We start from the raw sequence: 24,458 nt of genomic DNA on the forward strand, positions 1-24,458 counted from the left end.
CCACTTTCAGGGTCCTGCAGGTTTGCGATGTTTGCAACCTGCAACACACCTGATTCAAATAAAAGACTAAGAAAAATACATAAGGCCACAAACTGCTGTTTAGGAACCATTGCTCCGCCCCTCTGTAGAAAAATCCCCCACAACCCTCCCTGCTTTGCAGCAGGGGCTGCACTTTAAAAAATAAATAAATAAAAGAATTAGTTTTTTTTCTTTACAATCTTTTAGAGGATATCTGACAATGGAGTTGCATTTAGTTTCAATCTTTTTAGCCAGCATCTTCATCATCATCATACCTTTCTCAGTGAAAACCTTTTCTCCTTATCTTTGGATGGATATTCTTTATTTCGGGGATCTGATTCGGATTTTTGTCACGTTTGTTTCGAGGCGACGAAGGAGACCTCTCTTCTTTGTTTTGGACCGTTTTTTGGAACAAACCACCACGTATCCGGAGAAGTTGTTCCTAGTCTTTGGAGATGAGAGCTACACATACACTGACACAGACAAAAAGAGCAACCAAGTTGCCAACGCGCTCTTGTCTCACCCTGGGTACAAAGCTGGGGACACCGTTGCGCTTTTAATGGGGAATGAACCCGCCTTCATATTTACCTGGCTGGCTTTGGCTAAACTCGGCTCTCCTGTCGCTTTTCTAAACCATAACATCCGGACCAAATCGCTTCTGCACTGCTTCAACTGCTGCCAGGCCAGAGTGTTGGTGGCAGCTTCAGGTATATGAGAGTGTTTTGTTTGTTTGTTTTGGATAGACCTGATCTTAAAGAGGCTGATCACTTCAGGTTTAGTTAAATGCAAATTAACTTTGATTTTTACCCTTCAGATAAGGGGTAAATGTAGCTTTAAAGATTGGAACTATGAGTTTTTAGTTGACTACTGCTACTTTACTTTAAAGTAGAATAATATGAAAGGGTATTCATGTCCCTTTTGCAGAGCTGAAGGAGGCAGTGGAGGAGGTGCTGCCTTCACTGTTACAGCAAGATGTCACTGTCCTCCTGATGACCAAACATTGTGAAACACCAGGAATTGAATGCTTCTCTGATAAAGCGGATGAGGCCTCAGACGCTCCGCTCCCTCAGTCCCTCAGATCACATGTCACATTTATAAGCCCTGCAGTCTACATTTACACATCTGGAACTACTGGTAATGGAGAGCCTGCGTCTCTGGTTTTTGTTTTGCAGTGCACAAAATATACAAGTAAACATATAAAGTTAATGAAAAATATAAGTCTCCTGCTTTCAGTTTTGTGTCTTGTTGTGTTTCAGGTCTCCCTAAAGCAGCTGTGGTGAACCAAAACCGCCTTCTAACAGCTCTGGCTGTTTTATCCTCAAATGGTGTAACGGCAAAAGACACTATCTACCTCAACCTGCCTCTGTATCATACAGCAGGGTTTATTGTTGGCTTGATTGGGTCCATTGAAACAGGTGAGACGATGGAGATGTAGATTTGCAGAATGTAATTTATGTGATTATGCGATGTATCAGCTTTATCAACAGATGAATGATTGATGATGAATCCTTTTTTTTCATGCTGTGCCACAAGCCAAAAAAAAAACCTCATAAACATTAACATCAAATAAAATGTACGAAACATTAAAAAACGCAGTCACAAAAAATTCTGTTAGATATTAATAGTGCTTGAACCTTTTTTTATGCTGCTCTCTGCACAAAAGTTATCCTCCTGCTCCTGCTCCTCCTCTTCCTCTCGGGATCCTGCCCTGGTTCAGTCTGAGTGAATGAGTCTTTTGTCACCACGAGCCAGTAATCTGAACAGATCCTTTTAACTGTTTTCTCCTAAATAGGCTAAAGTTCACATAGCTATTGTATATCCATGTAAGCACTGACTTACACACTTACTAGGAGTGATTCAGTGCTGCTGTTGTGCACAGTTCACCGGCACAAAGTGAACATATGATTATATTCTGATCTTTTGTGCATAGAAAAACTGCAGGAGTAAGGATAACATATCATAGAAAAGTAATTACAAATCTGTTTAAATTTGTCATGAATTATGTTTGTTGAAATAAGAAAAATGTTCTGAAAGTGTAATATTTGTCTTATTTATTGTGTTACTTTAAAAGGTTCGACTATAATTCTGAAGAGGAAGTTTTCTGCATCCCAGTTTTGGGACGACTGCAGGAAATACAATGTGACTGTTGTCCAGTACATAGGAGAAGTGATGCGCTACCTTTGTAGTACACCAAAGGTAATATTTTGTTTGTTGCTGGTACCCAGTTTAAATAAGAAGCTGCAGTGTAAGTGTAACACAGGCGTGTTCAAAGTCGGTCCTCGAGGTCCGCTGCCCTGCAGGTTTTTGATGTATTCCTGTTCCAACACAGCTGGTTTCCACTGAATGGATTCAGCAGCTGCATGATGACTGATTAACTTGAATTAGGTGTGTCAAAGCAGGAATGCATGAAAAACCTTCAGGTTTGTGGCCCTTGAGAACAGGAGCCCGACACTCCTGGGATAACATGTTAGGCAAATTGTTTTAAAATTTGAAACACACACACACATATATAGATATCTGATATGTATACACTAGCACATCTTTTGTTGTGAAAGGCATTCTCTGTTGTACCTAATGCTTCATTTTCAAATATTTTTGTCTGAACATGTTGATCAGTCTCTCATATATAGTTCTGTATCTAATTATTTAATAGCCATTAAGCAGTCACTTGTAATCACATAAGTGACTGGAACCAACACATGTTGAGACAGGATCTTTGGCAAGAACCTCTGATCACACCTCTGCTTTGCCATCCTAACTGCAGTAAAACTTGGTCTGAAAGACAGCTGCAGGGCGGGGTTTGTGAACCGGCTGCAGCAAGCTGCAGAACTAGCCAGAGAACTTTTCCAAATCTGTACATTTCCCAGCACAGCACAGCTGGCTTCCCAAAATAGAAATCGTTAAATCTCAACTATCGGGTTCCAACCTTTACCAGTGGAGTTTTTAGGATCATTAAAACCATCAGATTTTTTATTTTATTTTATTTTTTTTTAAAGTATCATGTTTTCGCAACCTTTTGAAGATGAATTTGTATTTAGGAGCACTATAAACATTCTTTCTACACATGTGCCATTCAGAGTATCTAATTGCATCACATGAAGTGTAGTCTCGATTTACTGCGTGACCCTGAGGGACTCAGAGGTGGTTTGTCTTTATCTGGTCACCTCTAGGAATAGATGCTGGCCTTTACTCTGACTACCATATCAAGTAACTTGGGAACCAAATCTTCTTGACTTATATACAGTATAACTTAAAGGAGACAGTATTTTAAAAGTCAGGTATTTTAGCACAACTCTTGAACAAATTGGTAACTTGTGCAAATGATGGCGTTTATATATTTGTTGTACTTCTTTATATGTCTATATTGGTGACTGTTATTTCTTGATCAGCTTAAAACATATTTAATTTTGCCATCTATGTGTTTGTATTACAATGCAGAAAGACAATGACATGGAGCACAAAGTAAGACTGGCCATTGGCAACGGCATCAGAGCCGAGGTTTGGAGAGAGTTTCTCAGTCGTTTCGGCAACATTAAGATACTAGAGTTTTATGCCTCCACTGAGGGAAACGTGGGATTTTTCAACTATGCAGGCAAAATAGGAGCTGTTGGACGAGTCAGCTTTTTTCACCGGGTAAGAATAAGAGCATTCACTTTTAACCCTCTAAAAACCTTTTCATACTAAAAACTTTTAGTCCTATTTTTCATACTAAAAAGTAATATCATAATGTGTAAACCTTTGTTTCAGTGTCTGCTGGGGCCCACTTCCGCTGCAGTAACTAATCTTTTCAGCGGTTTGTTTGTCTTGTACAGTTTAGAGGAATTTTACTGCAGATGTATTTGACCTCTTCAGTCCTGGAAAGTTGGTGGTTTTCTTCACATGGACTGCTCACTTTATGCCCTTTACAACATTCCTGTAGGATCATTGGTCTGGAGTTTGATTTGACCGTTGCAAAACATGAACTTACCACTTCTTTAATGATTATTTTGTAGGTCTGGAAGATTTAGCTAAAAAAAAAAAAAAAAAAAAAATAGGTGTCAACCAAACTCAATTGTCAGTCTTGTTTTTTCTTTTTTTTCTTTCTTAACCCTTTGTAGGGCACTCAATGAAATACCTTGAAATTAGAAGTTTTAACCTAAAATTGTCCTTCATGTATGTACTAAGACAGTTGTTACAGTTTTTACATTTGTTTTATGCTAAAAATCAAAGAAAACAAAGTGTTAAAAAATCAGTCACTTGCCTGATAAAGGGTTAAAAACATGCTAAAAGTTACAAAAAATGTTTTATTTCACTCTGGGAGCTTTTTCACACTGAGGACAGTATATTTGAAGGCATAGGCAGCAGAACTGCATCCATGACCTTTGTCCAATGAGCAGCTTTTGTCATACAGGATGCACTGTGAGAGAGATTTCCCAGATGTGGGTTGACATATTTTGGGCTTCGTGGACTGCTGTTTTGCAGAGAGCATATTTTTCCCACTGGACGTTCGGGCAGTTTTTACTGTGGTTGATGTGGGCAAGTGCCCAGGGGAAAAATGTGTGAAGGGCCACACTGTGCATGAGAGGGAAAAAATCGGTGTAAGGGTGCACAAGGGTACGAGAACAAAAGAAAAAATTCTGCTCATTTCCATGCCAAGTTATGGAGGTGGGCGCACCAGGCATGCTCATAATCTTACAGCTGCTGCTGCTGTCTTCTGGATGGTTAACTTGGTCCTCCTTAGCAAACAACAGTGGCTGTCTCCATGCAGCCCTACAACAAATACTGTTCAGTTTTCTTCTGATGAAAACTCCTGAAAATGTGAGGAAGGTCTGTTGGAGTTGCCATGTATTCCTTTACAAATTATAACACACCTTGCTCTGGTAGTAACAAAAAGATAAAGGACAATTCCTGAATGCTCTTTATCTGTCTACAATCAGCTTGATGTAAGGGTAAGAGATTGTCTTACAAACCTTTTAGCTGAGAAACATAAAGTCTTCTCATAAGTTTCCTAGAAATCTCCCTTTTTCATGTTAGGCTTCTATAAGTGTGTTTTCTGAACCTGATCAATCTCTGATCATTAGATATCTGCTCACACCTGATTGAAAACCCTTGACTCTTAACATCACCATGACACAGAAAGTTCCACATTATTTGGTTACGAATGCAACAATGACTCTTTTTCTTCAGTTTGTTTTAACCCCTGTTTTAATTGTTACTGGATGCACAGTGAATTTAATTTTACTTGTGCAATGGCAATCCATGCATCCATCCATAATCCGAACTGCTTAATCCGATCAAGGGTCGTTGGGAAGCTGGAGCCTATCCCAGCAGTCTCCGGGCAAGAGGCGGGGTGAACCCTGACCAGCTCGCCAGTCCATCGCAAACAATAGAGATTAATTGGAAAAAAAAAACTGAGCAGTGCATTAAGAACGGTGTCTATGAAGTTTCTTCACAATAAAAAAATAAAGATAAGTGATGCCATATTAATTAAATTTCTTCCATGTATTCTAGTTTTCAAAGTTTTAGATAATATTTTATTGGTGTATTTCAGGTGCCATTTTAAAGAAAGAGCTTCTGTTTAATAAATCCCCCAAAAGTGGCTGTTCCTCACAAAAATGCACAGTGTGTGTTGTGATTCCTTAAAACATTTGGATACACACAGTCAACAAAACTACAGGAATCATTATGGATGTTATTTACTATCACATCCTTCAATTTATGCTTGGCACAAGACATTTATGGAGACAGGAACAATGTTGGATAAGTGGAGGAGCGGACGACCAAGAACAACAGAGGGAAACAGATTTAGACAATGAAAAAAGAGACTTAAATATCTGCTCCTCCTTTTTTAAAATAATTTCCAGAAAATGATGGATTCATTTGCATTTTAATGAATTTGTTAAACTATAAAGAGACTTAATTAACACCCTTATAATATTTCTTATTAGTTGGTTTCTTGGTGTATGTTGTGAGTGGGTCAAAAAGGGGTGAAAAAGTTAAAAAAAAAAAACTGTTTTATTCTTTTGACTTATCTGAGTAATTACCAAACATTTCTACTTTTGGTAGAAGCTGTTTCCCTACACTCTCGTAAAGTATGACACAGAGCGGGATGAACCGATCCGGGATGCAAACGGCCTCTGCATTGAGTCACCTAAAGGTGGGACATGGGATGGTTATACTTTGAATCTTGTCTCTTAAGTTCATGTTTTTAGTTTGGTATTTATTATGGTTTTTATGATTTTTCTTTTCTTAAGGAGAAACAGGACTGCTGGTGTCAAAGATTACAGACATCGCTCCTTTTGTTGGCTATGCCAAAAACAAAGAACAAACAGAGAGGAAGAAACTTAGGAATGTTCTCAAAAAAGGAGATCTTTACTTCAATACTGGAGACCTGATGAGAATCGATAAGGACAACTTTATTTACTTCCAGGATCGTGTTGGTGACACATTCAGGTACTATTGTTTACTGTGGTTTGAATTATCATGTCAAATTTGATGATTAGTCAAAGTGTTTTTATTGTATGTTGATCTGTCTGTTTGTGTGTTTGTTCGCAATTTTAAGCAAAAACTACAGGGTTGAATTTTGTGATTCATTTCCTGAAAATGGATCTTGGTCCAAATTACTTTCTATTTAGTTTTGGGGAATGATCTGGATATGACTGTGTACACAGAAATAGCCTAACACTACTAATATGTAACACTGTTATACTCACATATCAAAATGGTATGGAAAATGTATGAGCAGTAAGATTCACCTCTCGTATATAGTTTACATCATTATTTTTGTGTAGAATATGGTAATATTATCCAGTGTAATGCTACGTAACATATAAAATAAAAGAAACAAAAAACATAGGAGTGTTGTTTTTGGCTTATCCATCAAAATATGGGGGAACTGAACTCCTCCTTTGAATTTTATATAAAAACTAGATAAAACTGTGACCACAGAGTTCATCAGCAAGATAAAAAAAACACAAAACCTTCACCCAAAACAGATTGTGATTTTGCACATATTAAAAGAACAATTAGGCCTTGTGTATCCGGCCTTTATTTCGAGTCTGGACACATATGTTTGTAAATAAATTAACATTATTTGTTTAACTGTTAAATAAAAAAGAACTATAACAAGATTAATATGTTTTTAATCAATATGAGACTTTCAAATGCTAAGCCTATTTTTTGATCATCAATGAATATAATAATGTATATAAAATGAATGTAGGTCTTTTGGGGGAGGTCTGCGCTCTCTGAGTGTTTTTTCTAATATGAAAAGTAGGGCTTGTTTGTGTTTGAGGCTTGATATGCCTGACTTACAAACACAGCAGAACAAAATAAAACAGCAGAGGCTGTTTTTATACTTCTGAGAAGAACTTATTGTTGTAGTTGTACAATATCCTTTCTACCATTACTGCATGGGAAGTTATACTTGACCGAAATGTTTTGTTTCTGGCATAGTTAGATTCATTATGTCTACTCCGACTTTAGATATAAGATTTCTTTTTTTATCAGACCATGATTATTTTAGAAAGGAGGACTTTTCTGAAGAAAACGGAAGTGACAGTCGAAACATGTCAAAAGTAAAACCAGCTACATTAAAACACTCATTATCTGTTTTAAAAAAAGAAATCTGACATCTAATGTTTAGTTTCTGTTATTTCCCTCATGTTTGTGTTTGTAAGGCACCAGACAGGCAGTTGTAGCACACAGTACTTTTTTTTCCCCTACTAAATATAGTTGATATGAGCTTGCTTGAGCCCACAGGTGGAAAGGTGAGAATGTTGCCACCACTGAGGTTTCTGACATCCTGACGATCGCCGATTGTCTCCAAGAAGCTAATGTTTACGGCGTCCAAGTGCCAGGTGACGGTCATTCCCTCTGAGAGCTTCACAAGACTATAACTTGGTAGCAGAACGTTGATTTGGTTATTGCTTAGCTAATCTGCTTTTGGAATTAGGACATGAGGGGCGGATAGGCATGGCAGCTGTCACTTTGAAGAAAGATGGACAGTTTGATGGAAGTACAATGTATAACCATGTGGTCAGCTACTTGCCCTCATATGCACGACCTCGCTTCATGAGGCTCCAGGTAATATAGATACACACTTTTTTTCTTGAAATTAATGCTGAACATATTGTACTGAACATGTGTACTGATTAGTGTTTAATTCGTTCATGTGTGTGCTTGTTCTGTTCAGAACGCCGTGGAGGTGACGGGAACTTTTAAACAGATGAAGATGAAGTTGGTGGAGCAGGGTTTTGATCCAGGATGTATTCAGGACCCACTTTACATTCTAGATGATCATATTAAAAGCTACATACCCCTGACTGCTCAGCTCTACTCCTCCATTATAGCAGGAAGCATCAAACTGTGAGCAGGTTCATGGGGTTGACCAGCTCAGCAGATCTTTTCTGTTTGGCTGCACAGATTTCTTATATAATGAACTTTTAGCTCAGGGGCACAATGGTCTTTAACTCCCCATGCATGATTTTTTTTTAAAAATATCCCGCCTATGGGTCAGTTTGTATATGTCTATTCGTCTTAGAGGTGGGACCTGGTTTGTTTAAACATGTAAATTCTACATTTACTGGCAAGTGAATAAGTAAATAATTAGTATAGTATTGTGTCGTTTGATGGCTGCATTTCAGTATCAAGATTACTGTCATGAGTTATGATTATTCATTGTCATTATGATTTTTGGGTTGATATGGCATTTTGGGGATAGTGGGTGTTGCTTCCTAATATGGTAAAGTTGAATTGGACGTTCACAGTTATTGGACTGTGACAATTTCATGAGATTAAATTTTAAATATGCTGGTATCTTTAATTAAAACATGACTTTTATAGAAATTAAAGTGATTCTTTTTCGTGAAACAGAAGCTGTTTTGTGTGTAATTAATGAATTTACTCATAATAGTTGTAAGATGACAAAAATCTTAAGAAAAAAAAGGAGAAAAGAATATCCATCTGACAGATAAGGGAAAAAAAAAAACACAAGGTGGAGCCAAATATTCACTGTCAGAGGCTCTGTCCCAAATGTAGCTGGATAGATGTATACCATATGTGCTGGTTGTAACAGAGACTGTCCCACCACACATTCCTGGTAAGTTTTTGCATATGATTGCGAAACCTTGTGGTGGAGTTTTGCTCTTATTCACAAATGAGAGCAAAAATGCCTGGCAAGTGTTCCCCATTCAGTCCCCCAGTATAAACATGTTGTGTGCTGTCAGACGATTTCTCTTTTTGTTGTTCATTAAAACTGTCATGGACAGCCTATTTAACCAGTTTTCATCCAGACTTTAACAAAGAAAACTTGGAAGGGGCTTGGAAGTTAACCTTTGATTTGATGACTCTGCAAATGCCAACAAACTTGCTTTTAGTTATGTTGTTTGACTCAAGGCGCTGTTGGTCATTTAGACATTTTATGTCACCAAATTGGACTATAGCAGGTGGTGTAACATGATGCTTTATTTAATAATTTAGGCAGATTTAATGGATTAAAAGTGTTTTCCAGTGAGCGTTTGGTCTGAAATTATTATTCAGAGTAACAGTTACACTTGCAAGTAGCAGCAGATCACTTTAGTTTTTTTTTAGCCTCTGTTTACGTGAGAAAGGGATAGATAAGATTAACTTTTTAATATGAAAAGTACATTTTCATCTAATGTTGGTTTAGATTCTTAGTCATTTAAATCATGATAATCCTGACAGTTTAAATAAAAGTGTGGAGTCCTTTTGCTTTGTTCTTGAAGATGTTTCACCCCAAAGGTCTCTTCAGTTGTAACTTGTGAGCAGTTATGTTTGATAGGTGCTAAAGGAACATCCACATGCCACTCAGCTTGTGTTTGGGTGTTTTATTCTTTGAGTGAGTCAAATTCTGTCTAAGAGTGTCATTGTGTATGAAATCTACTGGATAGTTGTGCTTGGAGAAAATTGGCTGAAGGGGCAAGGAGAACAGAAGTGCTCACCTTTATTCAATTCAATTCAATTCAAATTCAAATTCAGCTTTATTTGTATAGCACCACTTTACAACAATGTTATCACAGGGCACTTTACATACACATCATTTCAAGCCAATTCGTACATAATCTATAATAGAAACCAACTGATTGCATTTAGTCATGACTTTGATCCAATCCCCCATCCTGAGCATGCACAAGGCGACAGTGGGAAGGAAAAAACTCCCTTTTAACAGGAAAAAAGCCTCCAGCAGAACCCGGTTCAGGGAGGGCAGCCATCTGCCTCGACTGGTTGGGGTGGAGACGACAGGACAGACAGAACAACATGTACAACTGCACTTACCCAGGAAGACCTGCGGAAAAAGGAGAAATAAGTTAGAGACGGTGTAATGAACAGGTTTGTTCATTACGGGTTCACGCAAGCACTTTGCACATTGCACTTTAAAATATTCACAGCATTTGGTTATTCACTCTGCACTTGGGGAAGTGCTAATTTGCACATAAAGAAATTGCACATGATTGTCGTTTTAAAATAAATATATTTGTTTGTTGGGATGTTTGTTGCCCGTGGGTCCGGCCGGGGAGGCGTCACTTCCGGTAATGGCGGCCGCCGGTCCTGCGGGGCAGCGCGACAGTTATGATGGGATAAGTGCAATATATGTGTACATCTTTTAAATTGGTACTTTCTTTTAGGTGTGGGGCACATGCGTGAATGTTCGAAGTGTGGAGTGTAGGTGAGAGTGTATGTCGGGTTTTGTTTTTATTTATGTCCTCCTCTTGTGTCCAGGGAGGCGGCGTCTGGCCAAAAGATTTCCCGGGGAACCAGACGCCGCTGGAGAACGTTCCAGGCTGGACCAAGGGGAGGAACGAGACGGGGGGGTTTAGGATGTAGTATTATTTAGTCTTTAGTTATCATCTGCGTGGTTTTGTTTGGGGGTATATTTCGGTTGGGGGTTTTCTTTTTGTTAGTTTTGGTTATGGTTTGGTGTTAGAGAGTCTGAATATGAGTTTATGGTTAATGTTGTTTTGTGTTACCCCTGTAGAGTTTTATGGTTTATCCAATTTCAGCAGATGGCATTTAAGGCACCAGATCAGGTTTTTTTTTCTTCTGTCTTCGGCTGCTGGAGAAGCCATCTTCTGGTTTTAACTCTGATGCACTTTATTGCACTTGGCACTTTACAAAGAAAATAAAAAGAAAAGACGTGGACCACCTTCAGCCTGCCTCTGCCTCCCCTCGTTAATGGTACTCACTCCACCGCTCGTGTCTTTCCTGGCTAACAGACGGCAATATTGGCATAAATTTATACATTTATACATTAGCGATATAGAGCAAGGTACTTCTCAGTGCATCAGGTAACATCCCCATTGCTACATAAGTAATGGATGGCTAGACTACCCATAACTACAAGAGCAAAGAGCATAACCCGGAGAGTTGGGTCCCGTACATGCAGACTCCAACTCAGGAGATGCTCATGTCCTAACTATAAGAATCATGAGAAGGGAAGGTTTTCATATTTATATGAGAGAAACCAAAACAACCACCTTATAAAATGCATGAGACAATGCATGGCAGCTACCTTTACAGGCCAAGATTCATCTCAAAGATTAAGGCTAGATTTTGGACAGAGAAGATGGAGGCAATCTATGTTGAATTGGAATAACCATATCTGAACCAAGGAGATGGCCTCAACTATCACATTTCCAGTATTTATAGTAGCAAAAAATGACAGCAAATATGTAAAGGAGGCCAATTCATCAGGGAATGAAAAAAACAGGTGAGTTCTGAATGTGTGACAAGTCGAATAGCAGAGTGACAGATTAAATGTTTCTTTGAATGAATGTCAGATAGATTGTGTCACAATAACACTGTAACTTATTTTCCAGCTTGATCAAAATAACATAAGTAATAAGGTAAATTGTGGGGTGGACTGGTTTGAGGTGGGGACCTTTTCTATGTATGTGTTCTCGCCATGAATGCATGGGTTTTCTGCAGGTGCTCCAGCTTCTTCCCACACTCCAAAACATATCTTAATGGATGTTTCTAACGTGGTATATCTATCTGTGCCTCTAGCTCAGCAAAAGGCCTAGCATATAGTAAATTATATGATATATATATAAACAGAAAATTACAAAAGCAATATGTTTAACAATCGACTGAATTAACAAAGGACTTTGCAAGAAAATGTAAAAAATAAGACCATATTAACGGAGAACAGGTGAAGAGGTGAATATTATTAGGGTAAAAGATTTAAATAAAAAAAAAAAAATAAAATAAAAAAGAGAAGAAAAAAGCTAAATTAATCCCATCCCAGAGTTCCTATCTTGGAATTCCGAGTTCCAAGGACAACTTAAACGCACCATAATCCTGAAGGAGTTAAAGTCTGAACAGAAGTTTTGACTCACGTCCTCTTTTTGAGTCGAAATCTTTTTCACTTTACTGTCTCATTCTGCAGGACTCTGACGACATTGTCGTCCTTTCTATTGTCATAACTTCGTTGGAAAAATCGGCTGTGCCTCTCTGCTAGACGGAAAGACTCAAGTTGACCTTAGTTCAGGAGGCGTAAACCGAAAGCAGAGTACTATAGGCTATTTGGAAGCGGGTTGAAAGTTTCATTGCAGCAGGACTGATGCATTCCTCCTCTTGACCATGATTGCGTATATTCTCTTTACCGTTTTGGCAGTTTTGCCTTTACTTCTTTACTTACGAAACCCGTACTTTGTAGGGGATTTAAAGTACTTAGTTACTGTATTTCAAATCGGTATACGCCTAAGCAAACTCAAGAAAAAGTTTTACAGTATTTTGGACGTTTTCCTGGAGAGTGTGGCGAAGAATCCAAACAAGACGTTTTTAGTCTTCGAGGAAGTCTCCTACACTTACAGCCAAGCCGACAGAGAGAGCAACAAAGTGGCCAGGGCTCTGCAGACACATGCCCACCTGAAAGAAGGGGACACTGTAGCCCTTTTCCTGGGTAATGAACCTGTTTATGTGTGGCTTTGGCTCGCGCTGGCCAAGCTGGGATGCGTGACGGCTCTTCTCAACAACAACATCAGATCCAAATCTCTGCTACACTGTTTCTCCTGCTGTGATGCCAAAGTCCTCGTTGCTGGTGCTGGTAAGCTCTGAAAAAAACTAACCAAACTGAGCCATAGACCTCCTGCAGATTTCTTCCCTTGTGTTGCCTTTTTCTAAAGGCATATATTGTAACACGTTAAATTGATTAAGTTTTTTGTTGTTCATGCGAAAATTTTAGATATGTTTTCTCTTATTAATGTGTTTTTATGAGTTAAAAAGTTATTTTTCTCTCTTTAAAAAAAAAAAACCAAACAAACAAACAAAACCATTGCATGAACAAAAACTGCTGGTGTGTTGACACGAAAACAAGTCTGGTTAAAGATTTTTGTGTTTTATGTTTATATTGCGCAATATCTAACAAGCACAATAAAGCTGCAGTCTGCAAATGTCCAACTACAGGCTGTTAAAACTTAATGAGAAGAATGGCTTCATTCCCATTATTTTGCATGTCTTTGGTGTCTTTTTTCCTGTTTTGTTCTCACTGCACTTACCTCAAGGTCTAACAACCTGCCTTTATCACCTCTTCTCAGACCTGAAAGGAGCTGTAGAGGAGGTATTGCCCAACTTGAAAGAGCAGGGTATCCAGGTGTTTATCCTCAGTGAGCGCTGTGAGGTGGAAGGCATTGAAAGCTTCTCTGACAAGATTCAGCAGACTTCAGACCAGCCTCTGTCACCACAGTTAAGGGCCAATATCAACCTTAAGAGCCCTGCTCTATATATCTACACATCAGGGACCACAGGTAATCTTACAGCCTTGTCTGGCCTTGACCTCTTATCTGATCTCACATTCTTGTGTGTTTCTTGTCTGTTGTTGCCTTGAGCGACAGTTGTAGGACAGTAAAAAGTTACACCATTTTCTGCTTGTAATGGCAACATTGTCTTGAAGGACTTCCCAAGGCAGCTGTAATTAACCAAGAGAGGGTATGGCTGGCATCTTCTCTCCAGTCTATTGCTGGTGTGCGCTCAGATGACACCATTTACATCTACCTGCCTCTCTACCATACTGCTGCTTTTCTTATGGGACTCTGTGGAGCCATAGATAAAGGTAATGTATTATAAAAACTTAAAGCAAAATTGCAAATACAGATTTCCTTTCTGCAACCTGTAATAACCAAGTTTATTACAGGTTAAACCAACAGGCATATGACCTCAAACAACGTGCAGCCTTGCTCTGATTTTAATTGTTTGTCTTTCAAAGTCCTAAAGTGCAGTTTACAAAGTTCTCAACACCTGCTGTTTAAGACAAAAAAAAAAAAATTTAGACAATCTGCGGCTAAGTTTTTTTTTTTTTTTTTTTTTTTTAAGTAACCTTAATTAGTGTGAAGGGAAATAGAGTCATTTCTGGTGTTATTTGAACCTAAATAAAGATGGTAATTCAAAGCGGAATCATAAATTTACCAAAGTTAGGACAGAGATCAGGCCTACTCATGTCTTTTTGCTGAAACAACTAAAGATGAATGAAAATATTTCTGAAAAAAGTTAAGATTATATAGACTCACAAGTTGGCTAACTTCACTTTGTGAGTATTTGGCAAGCTGTCTACCTTACATTGTTTGGTTTTCTCAACTATTCAGTCTTGGGAAGTAGCCTACATCCGTTTTCCATATTTGCTTTTTCCAGCACAGGTCTGCAGGGACGCAGTCTGTCCCAGCAGCTACTTGGGGAGAAGCAGGATACACCCTGGACACATCACCAGTCATTCACAGGGCCAACACTAGAGACAAACTGTTGTATACACATAAAGCCCAAGGTTCACTCCAGGGACCTTGCTGTGAAGTAAGAGTGTTAGGCACTATATACCACCATTCTGCCCAGGAAGTCTCTATAAAAGTATTCAAATACCCTTTTGGGTACAGGTTTTCCTTACATAGGCTTTAAACCTGAAGTATCCAGAGGACTTGAAGTACACTTTTAAGGAAGTTTAAAGATGCTCATGAACTTAGCCAGGGGTCAAGCCATTTTAATCAATTGTGGCTTTGAAATAGCCTGCAATGATGCTGCAATAGAAATGTTTAATTCTTCCTGAAAAGATGATTTAGGAGGAGTATTTGATTTCTTTCGGACACACATCTGCAGGTTGGTGTTGTGATTAGCATTGTTTCCTCACACGGCAGAAGGCTTCTTGCTCAAGCCCCAGCCTTTCTGTGTTAGGAGAGCATATATGTGTGAGCAGAAATGACTGGGACTTCAAATTTACTCACAAATAATTTGAGGCAACTTGTTAACATAAGTTGCCTCAACTTTTTCAGACATTCTTAATTTCACAGCATGAGTTGTTTCAGCTCAAAGACACAAATAGTCATAAATATCTATCCTAACTTTATTAAAGTGAACGTTCTACCTCTGTATTACCTTCTTAATTTAGGTTCACACAATATCAGAAATTGAGTTTTACACCTTTACACGTCTCAGTTGTGTTTTCTCAAAGAGGTTTGTGACTGGTTGCCCTACTTCTATAAGGTCAATCAGCTTTTTCTTTTACAGTGATAAATGTTCTGTGTGACATTGTTTATCTGCTGAAACATATGTCTTTTCCTCTCCAGGCATCACCGTTGTTTTAAGACGTAAATTCTCTGCCTCCAACTTCTGGAACGACTGCAGAAAGAACAACGTGACTGTCATCCAGTACATAGGAGAAGTCATGCGTTACCTCTGCAACACACCAAAAGTAGCATCAGTTTGATATTGCAAAATTATTGACAGCGATATTGTGCTCAGTTTATTCAGTGTTTTAATTATTTCGTTTGAAATGTGCGTATACTATTTTACTTCACTTTCCTTTTAGAAAGACAACGACAAGATTCATAAAGTACGAGTGGCTTTGGGGAACGGGATAAGAGGAGACACCTGGGCTGAGTTCCTGGAGCGATTCGGCAACATTCGTATCTGTGAATGCTACGGCGCAACCGAGGGAAACATTGGTTTTGTCAACTACGTTGGAAAAGTTGGAGCTATTGGACGAGAACATTTTCTACACAAAGTGAGAAGTGGGGGAAAATGGCCTATTTGCTCAATATTTTGATGTCGGGTCAGACTTACCACCATTTTGTATTTTGTTGTCTGTTCTGGACTGGAGCTAGAATTTAGTTATAAATAGAATTAGTATAACACATATTATACGAGCTAACTAATGGATTACTTCCTCTTTTCCCTATTTGTTTATCCTTAAGATGTCATATCCATATGCCCTCATACGGTATGACACAGAGAAAGAGGAGCCAGTCAGGGACTCCAGAGGATTTTGTGTTAAAGTCCCAAAAGGTGAACCACTTTCCCCAGAAACTAATATCCTCCTTCATCTTTGGTGTTCTACCCATCCACTTTTTGACTTTTGCTTCTACCTGCAGGAGAGACTGGTTTGTTGGTTGGAAAGATTGGACAGAGGACACCGTTCACCGGCTATGCCAAGAACAGGCAGCAGACAGAGAAGAAGATGCTGAGAGACGTGTTTGTGAAGGGAGACCTCTACTTTAACAGCGGTGATCTTTTAAAGATAGATGACGAGGGATTTGTCTACTTCCAGGACCGCATTGGAGACACTTTCAGGTCTGTGGATAAGACTACTTAAACAAATTTGACAAGCTGGATATTCACCCATAATGCACTTTCGATATTTTATTCCAAATAATATAAATTCATTGCAGGTTTTGCAAAGAAAGAGTACATAAAAGCAGATCATTTTAAGGAAAAGAATGTGTATTTCAATTTTTCTCCTTATCTGGTGTGCTACAACCCTGCCTCTAAAAACTGTTAGAGTGCACAGGCTCTTATGCATGTGCAAGTTTGTAACCACGGCAACTGGATAGCTAGAAGGAAGCATGTACACCCTGAAAAAAAAACAAAAAAAAAACAGAATTTGTTTTATTTGGGCACTCGTACCTATTATATGACTGCAGCTTTGCCTTTTGCCTTTTAGATTTTTGGTGTTTCTCTTTTTAAATATGATGAACAGATTATGGCTCCAGGGAGAGGTGAAGGCCTTTTTTCCTCCACCTGACTTTTAGAGAGAAGTTCATCCCTTCTTCACCTCTGCATTAGATCACTGTATTCCCCTACACAAAGTGCAGCAGGTTGCATTTTAGCTGAAAAGAAATGATCTGATCTTGTCACACCTCTGCTGGCTTCCAAGCCATTTAAAAGTTCAGTTTAAAATGTTTTAACTTGTTTTTTAAGAGCCTAAATTGAAGCTGTAAAAATGCAGATTGATCTGAACTTTTACGACTCTTCACTGTAACCAGAACACTGACGTCTACAAAGAGTTATTCTTTTTACTGGGTTTTATTTGTGGTTAAACAGCATATTTTATTATATTATATTTTATTTTATCTTATTTTATTTTAGTGATCATTTATCTCTGGTGACATCCTTCATGGGCTCCTCATGGCCACTGTCACATTTGATTAGAAGCATTTCAAGTCATTTACTGACTTCCAATACTGTCTCCTGTGTTACTGTCACAGCTTAGAGACAGTTTTACATTCAAAAGTTATTTCAATTCAAGGTATTATAGTATACTTAAAATTAAGCCAAATGCTAAAATATGGCTTTTCTATCTGTTGGTATCTTTTGCAGGTGGAAAGGAGAAAACGTGGCAACTACTGAAGTGGCTGATCATTTGCTCACAGTTGACTTTGTGGAGGAGGCTAACGTCTATGGTGTGAAAGTGCCAGGTGATAATGACTTTTTGCCATTAAGTAAGACTAATGGAGCACATTTTTGTGAGCTAGAAATCATCAGAAAGAGCTTTAGTTGGTGAAAATGTTCTAATTATTGAAAACATTTCATACGGCTTCCTTCGTTTGAATTGATTTAAGGTTTCTATATATATTTTTATCTCTTGGACAAATGTCACATCAACTAAATAAGTAAGGCAAAGAAAGTTCCTATGTTTTATGTGCTTTAATGAGTCTTCTTTTTATGTTAATCAGGACATGAGGGAAGAATCGGGATGGCAGCACTGAAGCTGAAAGAAAATATGAACTTTGATGGGAGCGTCATATATCAGCACGCCAAGAACTTCCTGCCCAGCTACGCCAGGCCACGTTTTATTCGCATACAAGTGAACATACATCCACTGAATTGACATTTTAACATAAAAAACTGTGAAAATGTTATAGAGAATAATTGATATCTGATATCATTTTCTTGTGCAGGACGCACTGGCAGTAACTGGTACTTTTAAACAACTGAAAGTGAAACTGGCCGAAGAAGGTTTCAACCCTACCGTCACCACGGACCCATTATTCTTCCTGGAAGAAAACAAAGGCTATGTACCCATGACTCAAGAGATATTCAACTCCATTGCAGAGGGAAAACTCAGACTCTGAAAGAATTTAGTCTTTATTATTGGACTGTCAAATGATGCATTTAATTTCCAAGCTTTAAGTGATACATGATACCAAATAGACAAGAGGCCTGTGCATTAAGCGCTTTTACACGGCAGATACCATGATCCACTAACTTGTGAGGGAATTACTTGGTACATGACTATTTTACAGGATACAGTATGTATTATTTTATCAACTAAAATAAAAAACGTGATTTTAAATAAGCAAAGCAATCCTTAATTTTTTAGTTAGTAACAATCAGTTGGCCAGAGGCTGTCTGCAGGCGCAGCACTGGCACAGCCTATAAAAACACACAAGTGCTTGATTATCAGTAGCATGATTAATGTGTGTGTTTGAACTACCGTTCACTGCTTTCAGGATCATTACCGGAGTTTAGCTGCAGCAGCAGCAGCAGTTTCTACTGGTGTTGTAGAAGGAAGCTGTGTTGGCTACAGGAAAAGCAGGAGCGCAGTTTATTCTTCGCAGGTAGAAGACAGGTGTTTTTGTGGTGCTTGGGAAACCTTTAAAGGGCAGCACAGCTGTTGCCGACCACACTGGATCCATTGGTTGCAGAAACTGGGCACGCTGTAGAACTTTGTCAGCTTTTTTAGGACCTGTTTGCCAATATCATTTGAAGGTATTTCATCAATCTTATACATAGGACCAGATCCCGTTGGTGATGGAACAGGGATTCCACCTGCAGCATCTTTGTGGCCAGACCTGGTTTCACAGTTGTAGGCAGATATCGGCCCAATGTAAGTGTAAGGCAGAGGCTCGCTGTTGCAGCTAAGAGACCGCATTGGTCTCCTAGGTCGATTCCAAGCCTTGTCAATCCACAACTCCACATGAGCTTTTTCTAGCTGGGTGACTGCATCTTCTATTTCACCAGATGCAGCATCTGAGTTAGGGTTGTGGTCTTCTTCAGTACCTTTCTCTCCAGATCTTGGCTGGTCAACATTGTTCAAAGCCTGCATCTCTGCCAGAAGAGTGGAAGCCGTTTTGGAAATAATGCCCCAGTCCTTTAGGATGTCATCTGCAGTAGTGAACTGTGAGGTAACTGTAAACCGGATGATGCGTTTGCTGTGAATTTCTGCAGGGATGAGGTACATGGTGCCAGAGCGGGTTAGTCTCCTCAAAAGCTCCTGGGTCAAAGCATTTCCTGCCTAAAAAGAAGATAGAAAAAAATATATTGAATGGTTGTACAGCAATAAGTGTTTTCATGAACCCAAAAAGTTTCTGCTCTTAAACCTTTACCAGTTATCCCTTATTTTAGCTTGATAAAACTATGTTCATCTAACTCACCTTTGAACAAGGTGTGACAGGGACTCTTGTACATCTAAGTAATGATTAGCCAGTAATAGATGTGTTGCTTCATGCAAAAGGCAAAACTTCATTCAGTGTGTTTTTACAGATTACTGCCTAGTTGAAAGTCATGCTGCATACTTTCAGACAGAAGACCACCAGGCCAAGGTGCCTCTGAGCAGGAACATCAAAATTCGGGTCACTCCTTATATGAGACTCCAAGAGTTTCGCCATCTCAATACCCTAAAACGACAGAAAAATATTGTTCTGAAACAGCAGTAAGTTGTTGCTGAAAGAATAGTGCAAGAATGCAGCTGAAAGTTCTCACATGTCTGATGTGAGCCTGGAGGTTTTTCAGACCGAAGGAGCGCATCACAAACCAGAGCTTGAGTGATCGGAAACGTCGGCTGAGAGGAATTTGCCAGTGCTGAGCATCAGAGGAAAAAAAGAAAAGTGTTCAAATGAGAAAAGTCTGTGCAATGGTTTAAACCATTACAGAAGACATGATGAACTGATACCATAAAGTCTGTGGCTGCCTGGGAGTTTTCATGTCTGAGGTAAACAGGATCAACACTGAAGGTCTGTTGCAGCTTATATTTATCCTTTACCCTGAGAAAAACAAAAAAGACTGAATCAGATTGCTGTTCTGTCTTATACGTTTTTTTTCCTGGACAAGGTGACTTACCAGAAAGCTGTGCAGTCAAAATGAACCATCATCCACTTGGAAGGGTTGAAAACAAAGGAGTGTGCAAATTCAATGCCTTCCAGAGACCAGCGAAGTTCAGGACAGAAGTAGGCTGAGCCGGCATACGCAGCATCAACATGAAGCCAGAGTGCCTCTTCCTTACCTGAAACAATTTGTTTTACTGCTTCATATTCCTGATTAATAACAGCATTATGATTGGCTTATTACAAGTAAGACAATGTGGAAAGCAAAAGTCAGATACACACAGACTGGTCCCAGTTCGGAGAGCTTGTCAAAGGCACACACTCCTGTAGTTCCCAAAGTTGAGCATAGCTGGACAGGAGGAAAAATAAAATCCAGTGCTGGTGATTTTAATCATCTTTAAAAACACATACCAGTCGTTCTTTATGTTTTTGTTCTTTGAATCATTTCAGTGTTAGTGAGTATATATGATTATTGTTGTGTGTTTTTAAGGATTTGTTTTTCATTATTATTAGTATTATTTTTATTATTGTTTGCTTTGAAATGCAGAAGACTCAATCAAATTTCATATAACATGTTGTAGCATCGAGGAAAATGCATAAAATCTTAGTGAACTCATTTTGAACTCTAGGCATTTATCAATAATTAAGTTGTTATTGTTACTCTCCGTTATTCATATTGACAGACAAAGCTGCATTTCTATAGATTTCCCTGGTTTGCTGTTTTGGGAAAAAATCTAACATGTCAAAGAAACCATAAATACACATCAACTGCTGCTGGGTTAATCAAAACAATAATTTTAGTAGGATGTTGCTTTATCAGATTGTGTGTGTGTGTGTGTGTGTTAAAAATGTTCTCTGGATATTGATACAAATAAGATAAGTATAATGTGGAGATGAAACACTCAAAGTGCAAAACATAGTTGAGTTTATAAACTGATGTACTCTGCAACTGGCTTTTGAACTGTTAAAGCTTCAAGCAGGGGTAGAATAAAACTCCTTCATGCCAGCACATCTAAGGAAACCTCAGGAGTTTAAAGATAAACAGTTGTAAAAGATTGCATAACTTAGATTTTTTGGGAGGCTGTACTGTCCACACGAGTCACAAGAAAAAGACACGTTATTTTCTTCATGTCAGGCACTGAAGTGAGAGTCAGAGATCAAATCACTTATGTTTCCTTGAGTGTATTGACAAGACAAGAACTGACTAAATAAATAAACTAAATAAACTGCACACATTCACATTGCTGGAAAGCAGTAATATAGCTTCAATAAAGGTTAATAACTGAACATTTTTCTGGTATCATGCATATGCCTTTCACAGCAGAGAAAGTTTTATAAACACATGGTGTAGTGAATAATGTCAGTGTAAACTTTAAAAACCACAATGTTGATTCACTCATTTGTAAGATTCAAATACGTACCATGAAAGGGACAAGTCCCCTCCTCCTGTCCTCTTGAACGGCTTGTTTCAAAGTGTCTCCTCTCAGAGATAAATGCTTATCAGTGGGCAGAAACCTGATCTTCACCAGGGAGATGAGACCTGCCTTCTCGACTGAAGAGTGAGCCTGTGAAAATAATTACAAAGAAAATCTCAGTTCAAGTCTTCAGACCAATAGGAGGGTGTTGAACAAGAAGTGAAAACACTGACCTGATCTGAAGCGTAGACTACCAGTCTTGAATTCAGGACTGAGTCGTCCACATCCTGGTCCAGTTCAGACCGCAGTTGCTGTATTTTGTCTTTCCTGGCTGCCAGCAGAGCTACAAGTGTGCTCTCGCTCACTGTGCTCTTGACAGGACATTCAAGTTAGCGAGAAAGAGGATCAGTTCTCATTTACATGAGAGATAGTTGTGCCGTTTGGGGCTAAACAGCAAATGGTGTTACAAACCTGCAGGATTCCTCCACCTCTGCTGTCAGGATGGTGATGCAGGAAGAATAAAGGAAGCCCCAATGCTTTACATAACCAGTCCATCACATTCATTTCCAGCTCTGTACAAGCTGGGCTGGAAGCCTGTTAATAAAAGCCATAACACAACAAAATGAATCAGAATGGTTCTTTACTAATATGACATGTTGCTGTCGTGCAAGATGTTCTCTGCTTACCCAAGTGAACCCAACACAATTGATGGCATCAGCCAGCATGTCTCCGAGTATAGAGGGCCAGGAAGTGAGACTGGGGTAGTAGGCATGCATGTGAGGGCTCTGCCAATGGACCACCTGAGCAAGAAAATAAGAAAATTCTTGCATCCCCATAAATCCAATTTAAATGATTTCAATGGAGTCAGATTCAAGTTCAAGTTTATTTGTACAGCACATTTTTTGCAACCGCAGCTGCTCAAAGTGCTGAGCAATAAAACACCAAAGACTTCACAATTTAAAACAAAGCACTACTCAATAGAAATAAATAAAATCTAGAATAATAAAAACAAGTAAATCAGATTTATGAAGATATTCCAGATTTGGTAATATAAGAGTAAAAACTCACTCCTGGCATGATGACTTTCTCAATGTCGTTGAAGATACTCTCCCAGTCCTCCGGTTCTGTAGGCGCAGAGTCAGGAAGAAGCTCCCGCATGTAGCCTGGTTTCACATCTGGAATGACCCTCCTCTCTCTGACTGAGCCCAGATACTGTGTGATGTAGTCCACCATCTCCTTACCTGATCAGTGACACTGTAATGTGAGTGTTACTCTGATTTACAAGTAATTGCCTCACCTGGTGTTTTCTACTTTATTTGCAAGAACATTTAACATTAAAGTAGTGAAAATGAATCTGTGTGGTAATAAAGTACCTCTGCGGTTGTATTCCTCAGCCTGCATTTTTTAAAGACGAAAGACCTCTTCAGCTAAATCTGTTGTGTGTCACAAGGGGGTGCAGAGATGCTTTATGTGTTCAGCAGCAGAGATCACAAAACTATATAGACCTTGCTGTAGAGAGCACGCCCTTAGTGACGCACTGAAACAACACTACAAATGCCCTCCTCGTGATTTACCCATCATCCACTGATTCAACATTTGTACTGAATATTTACTCTCTTCTCTTAGGCTAACGAACTTGATCTTTAGGGGAAGGCCGGACTGTAATCCTTGTCAGTTTCATGCAATACAGAGTTTATTGTTTTTGCATAAATGTAACTTATATTAATGGAGGTCTTGGGTTTGAAAATGCAGTTAATCATAACTCTCTCCAATAAATCTGTGTTAATCTTGTTGTCATGCAACTTCTTTTAATTGTTCTTTATTAATCAACAGGAAATACTAAAAAGAAAATACTGTAAAATGTTGGGATCCCCCCCCTTTCTTATTTCACAATGTACATCAAGTATGCAACTATAACAAAAGGCCTTTTGTCTTGGTTTAGCAAATAGACTGGGAAAAGAAGGAACAACTGGCGTGGCTTTGGCAAAAGTTAACCTTCCCACCAATGATTTAAAAAAACCTATCAATTAACATATGTTGAGAGCAATTAATTTTTCTCAACTGTAAACCAGTTATTTAGTATTTTTAGCTTGCTAATATGCGATCTGTTCCACAGCAATTCGATTAAGACCAAATTGCTTATCTGTCTTGGCCAGAAAACTTTGGCCACATTTTCCCCTCTAAAACAGTGAATTAATTAAGAATGAGGTATAATGCTTCGATGGGCACATTTTGTCAGCATGGCTGTTTTACATCTGAATCCAGTCTACATGTGAAAATTATTTAAATATCATAGTATCATAAAACTCTGAAGAAAATATTGACAGTTCAAAAAAAAAAGTATATATATAAAATAAAATTTAAAAAAAAAAAAAAGTATATATATAAATTTATACATATATCTGCAACTCATTTTGTCTGATCAATTTTCAGAAGATGTGCAAATCAATATTTGTACAGGATGGTGACTCTTCACAAATCACATGAAAAAAGAATACAGGGAACATTATGAGAAAAAAAAAAAGATCAGAAAATAAACACACAGTAAAAGATAGTCACGTAATACGGCCATACCCATTTATGTCACAATACAGCTTTTTAAACCATGACAAAAGCTTGTCCAGCAGCACCTGCATTGTTCACACACTGTGCTGTTTACTACGCATTGTAATTGACATGCAACAGCTCTAATGCGGTCTATATGTTATACTAGAAAACCCAT

General features: G+C 38.5%; 2 protein-coding genes across 2 annotated transcripts; one reads left to right on the plus strand and one right to left on the minus strand.

The window, feature by feature from the left end:
• The first annotated feature begins 277 nt into the window (after window positions 1-277).
• On the plus strand, window positions 278-18,487 carry LOC306774488 (long-chain fatty acid transport protein 2-like). The gene is made up of 20 exons (XM_079264534.1): window positions 278-725; window positions 943-1,152; window positions 1,275-1,433; window positions 2,090-2,214; window positions 3,457-3,651; window positions 6,064-6,154; window positions 6,252-6,450; window positions 7,759-7,856; window positions 7,952-8,082; window positions 8,192-8,364; window positions 12,573-13,063; window positions 13,554-13,763; window positions 13,910-14,068; window positions 15,567-15,691; window positions 15,809-16,003; window positions 16,194-16,284; window positions 16,371-16,569; window positions 17,596-17,693; window positions 17,952-18,082; window positions 18,177-18,487. Exons 1-20 carry the CDS (start codon window positions 329-331, stop codon window positions 18,348-18,350), a joined length of 3,651 nt encoding a protein of 1,216 aa, XP_079120660.1. The 5' UTR covers window positions 278-328; the 3' UTR covers window positions 18,351-18,487.
• Window positions 18,488-18,823: 336 nt separating this feature from the next.
• Window positions 18,824-23,137, minus strand: hdc (histidine decarboxylase; the record flags this gene model as incomplete). The annotated part of the gene is made up of 12 exons (XM_079242389.1): window positions 18,824-19,513; window positions 19,794-19,895; window positions 19,981-20,079; window positions 20,171-20,261; window positions 20,338-20,500; window positions 20,604-20,670; window positions 21,743-21,886; window positions 21,970-22,107; window positions 22,208-22,330; window positions 22,423-22,536; window positions 22,805-22,977; window positions 23,110-23,137. 12 exons carry the CDS (start codon window positions 23,135-23,137, stop codon window positions 18,824-18,826), a joined length of 1,932 nt encoding a protein of 643 aa, XP_079098515.1.
• Window positions 23,138-24,458: the final 1,321 nt, after the last annotated feature.

The sequence above is a fragment of the Telmatherina bonti genome, assembly GCF_933228915.1.
Source record: "Telmatherina bonti genome assembly, chromosome: 1".
Taxonomy (NCBI): Eukaryota; Metazoa; Chordata; class Actinopteri; order Atheriniformes; family Telmatherinidae; genus Telmatherina; species Telmatherina bonti.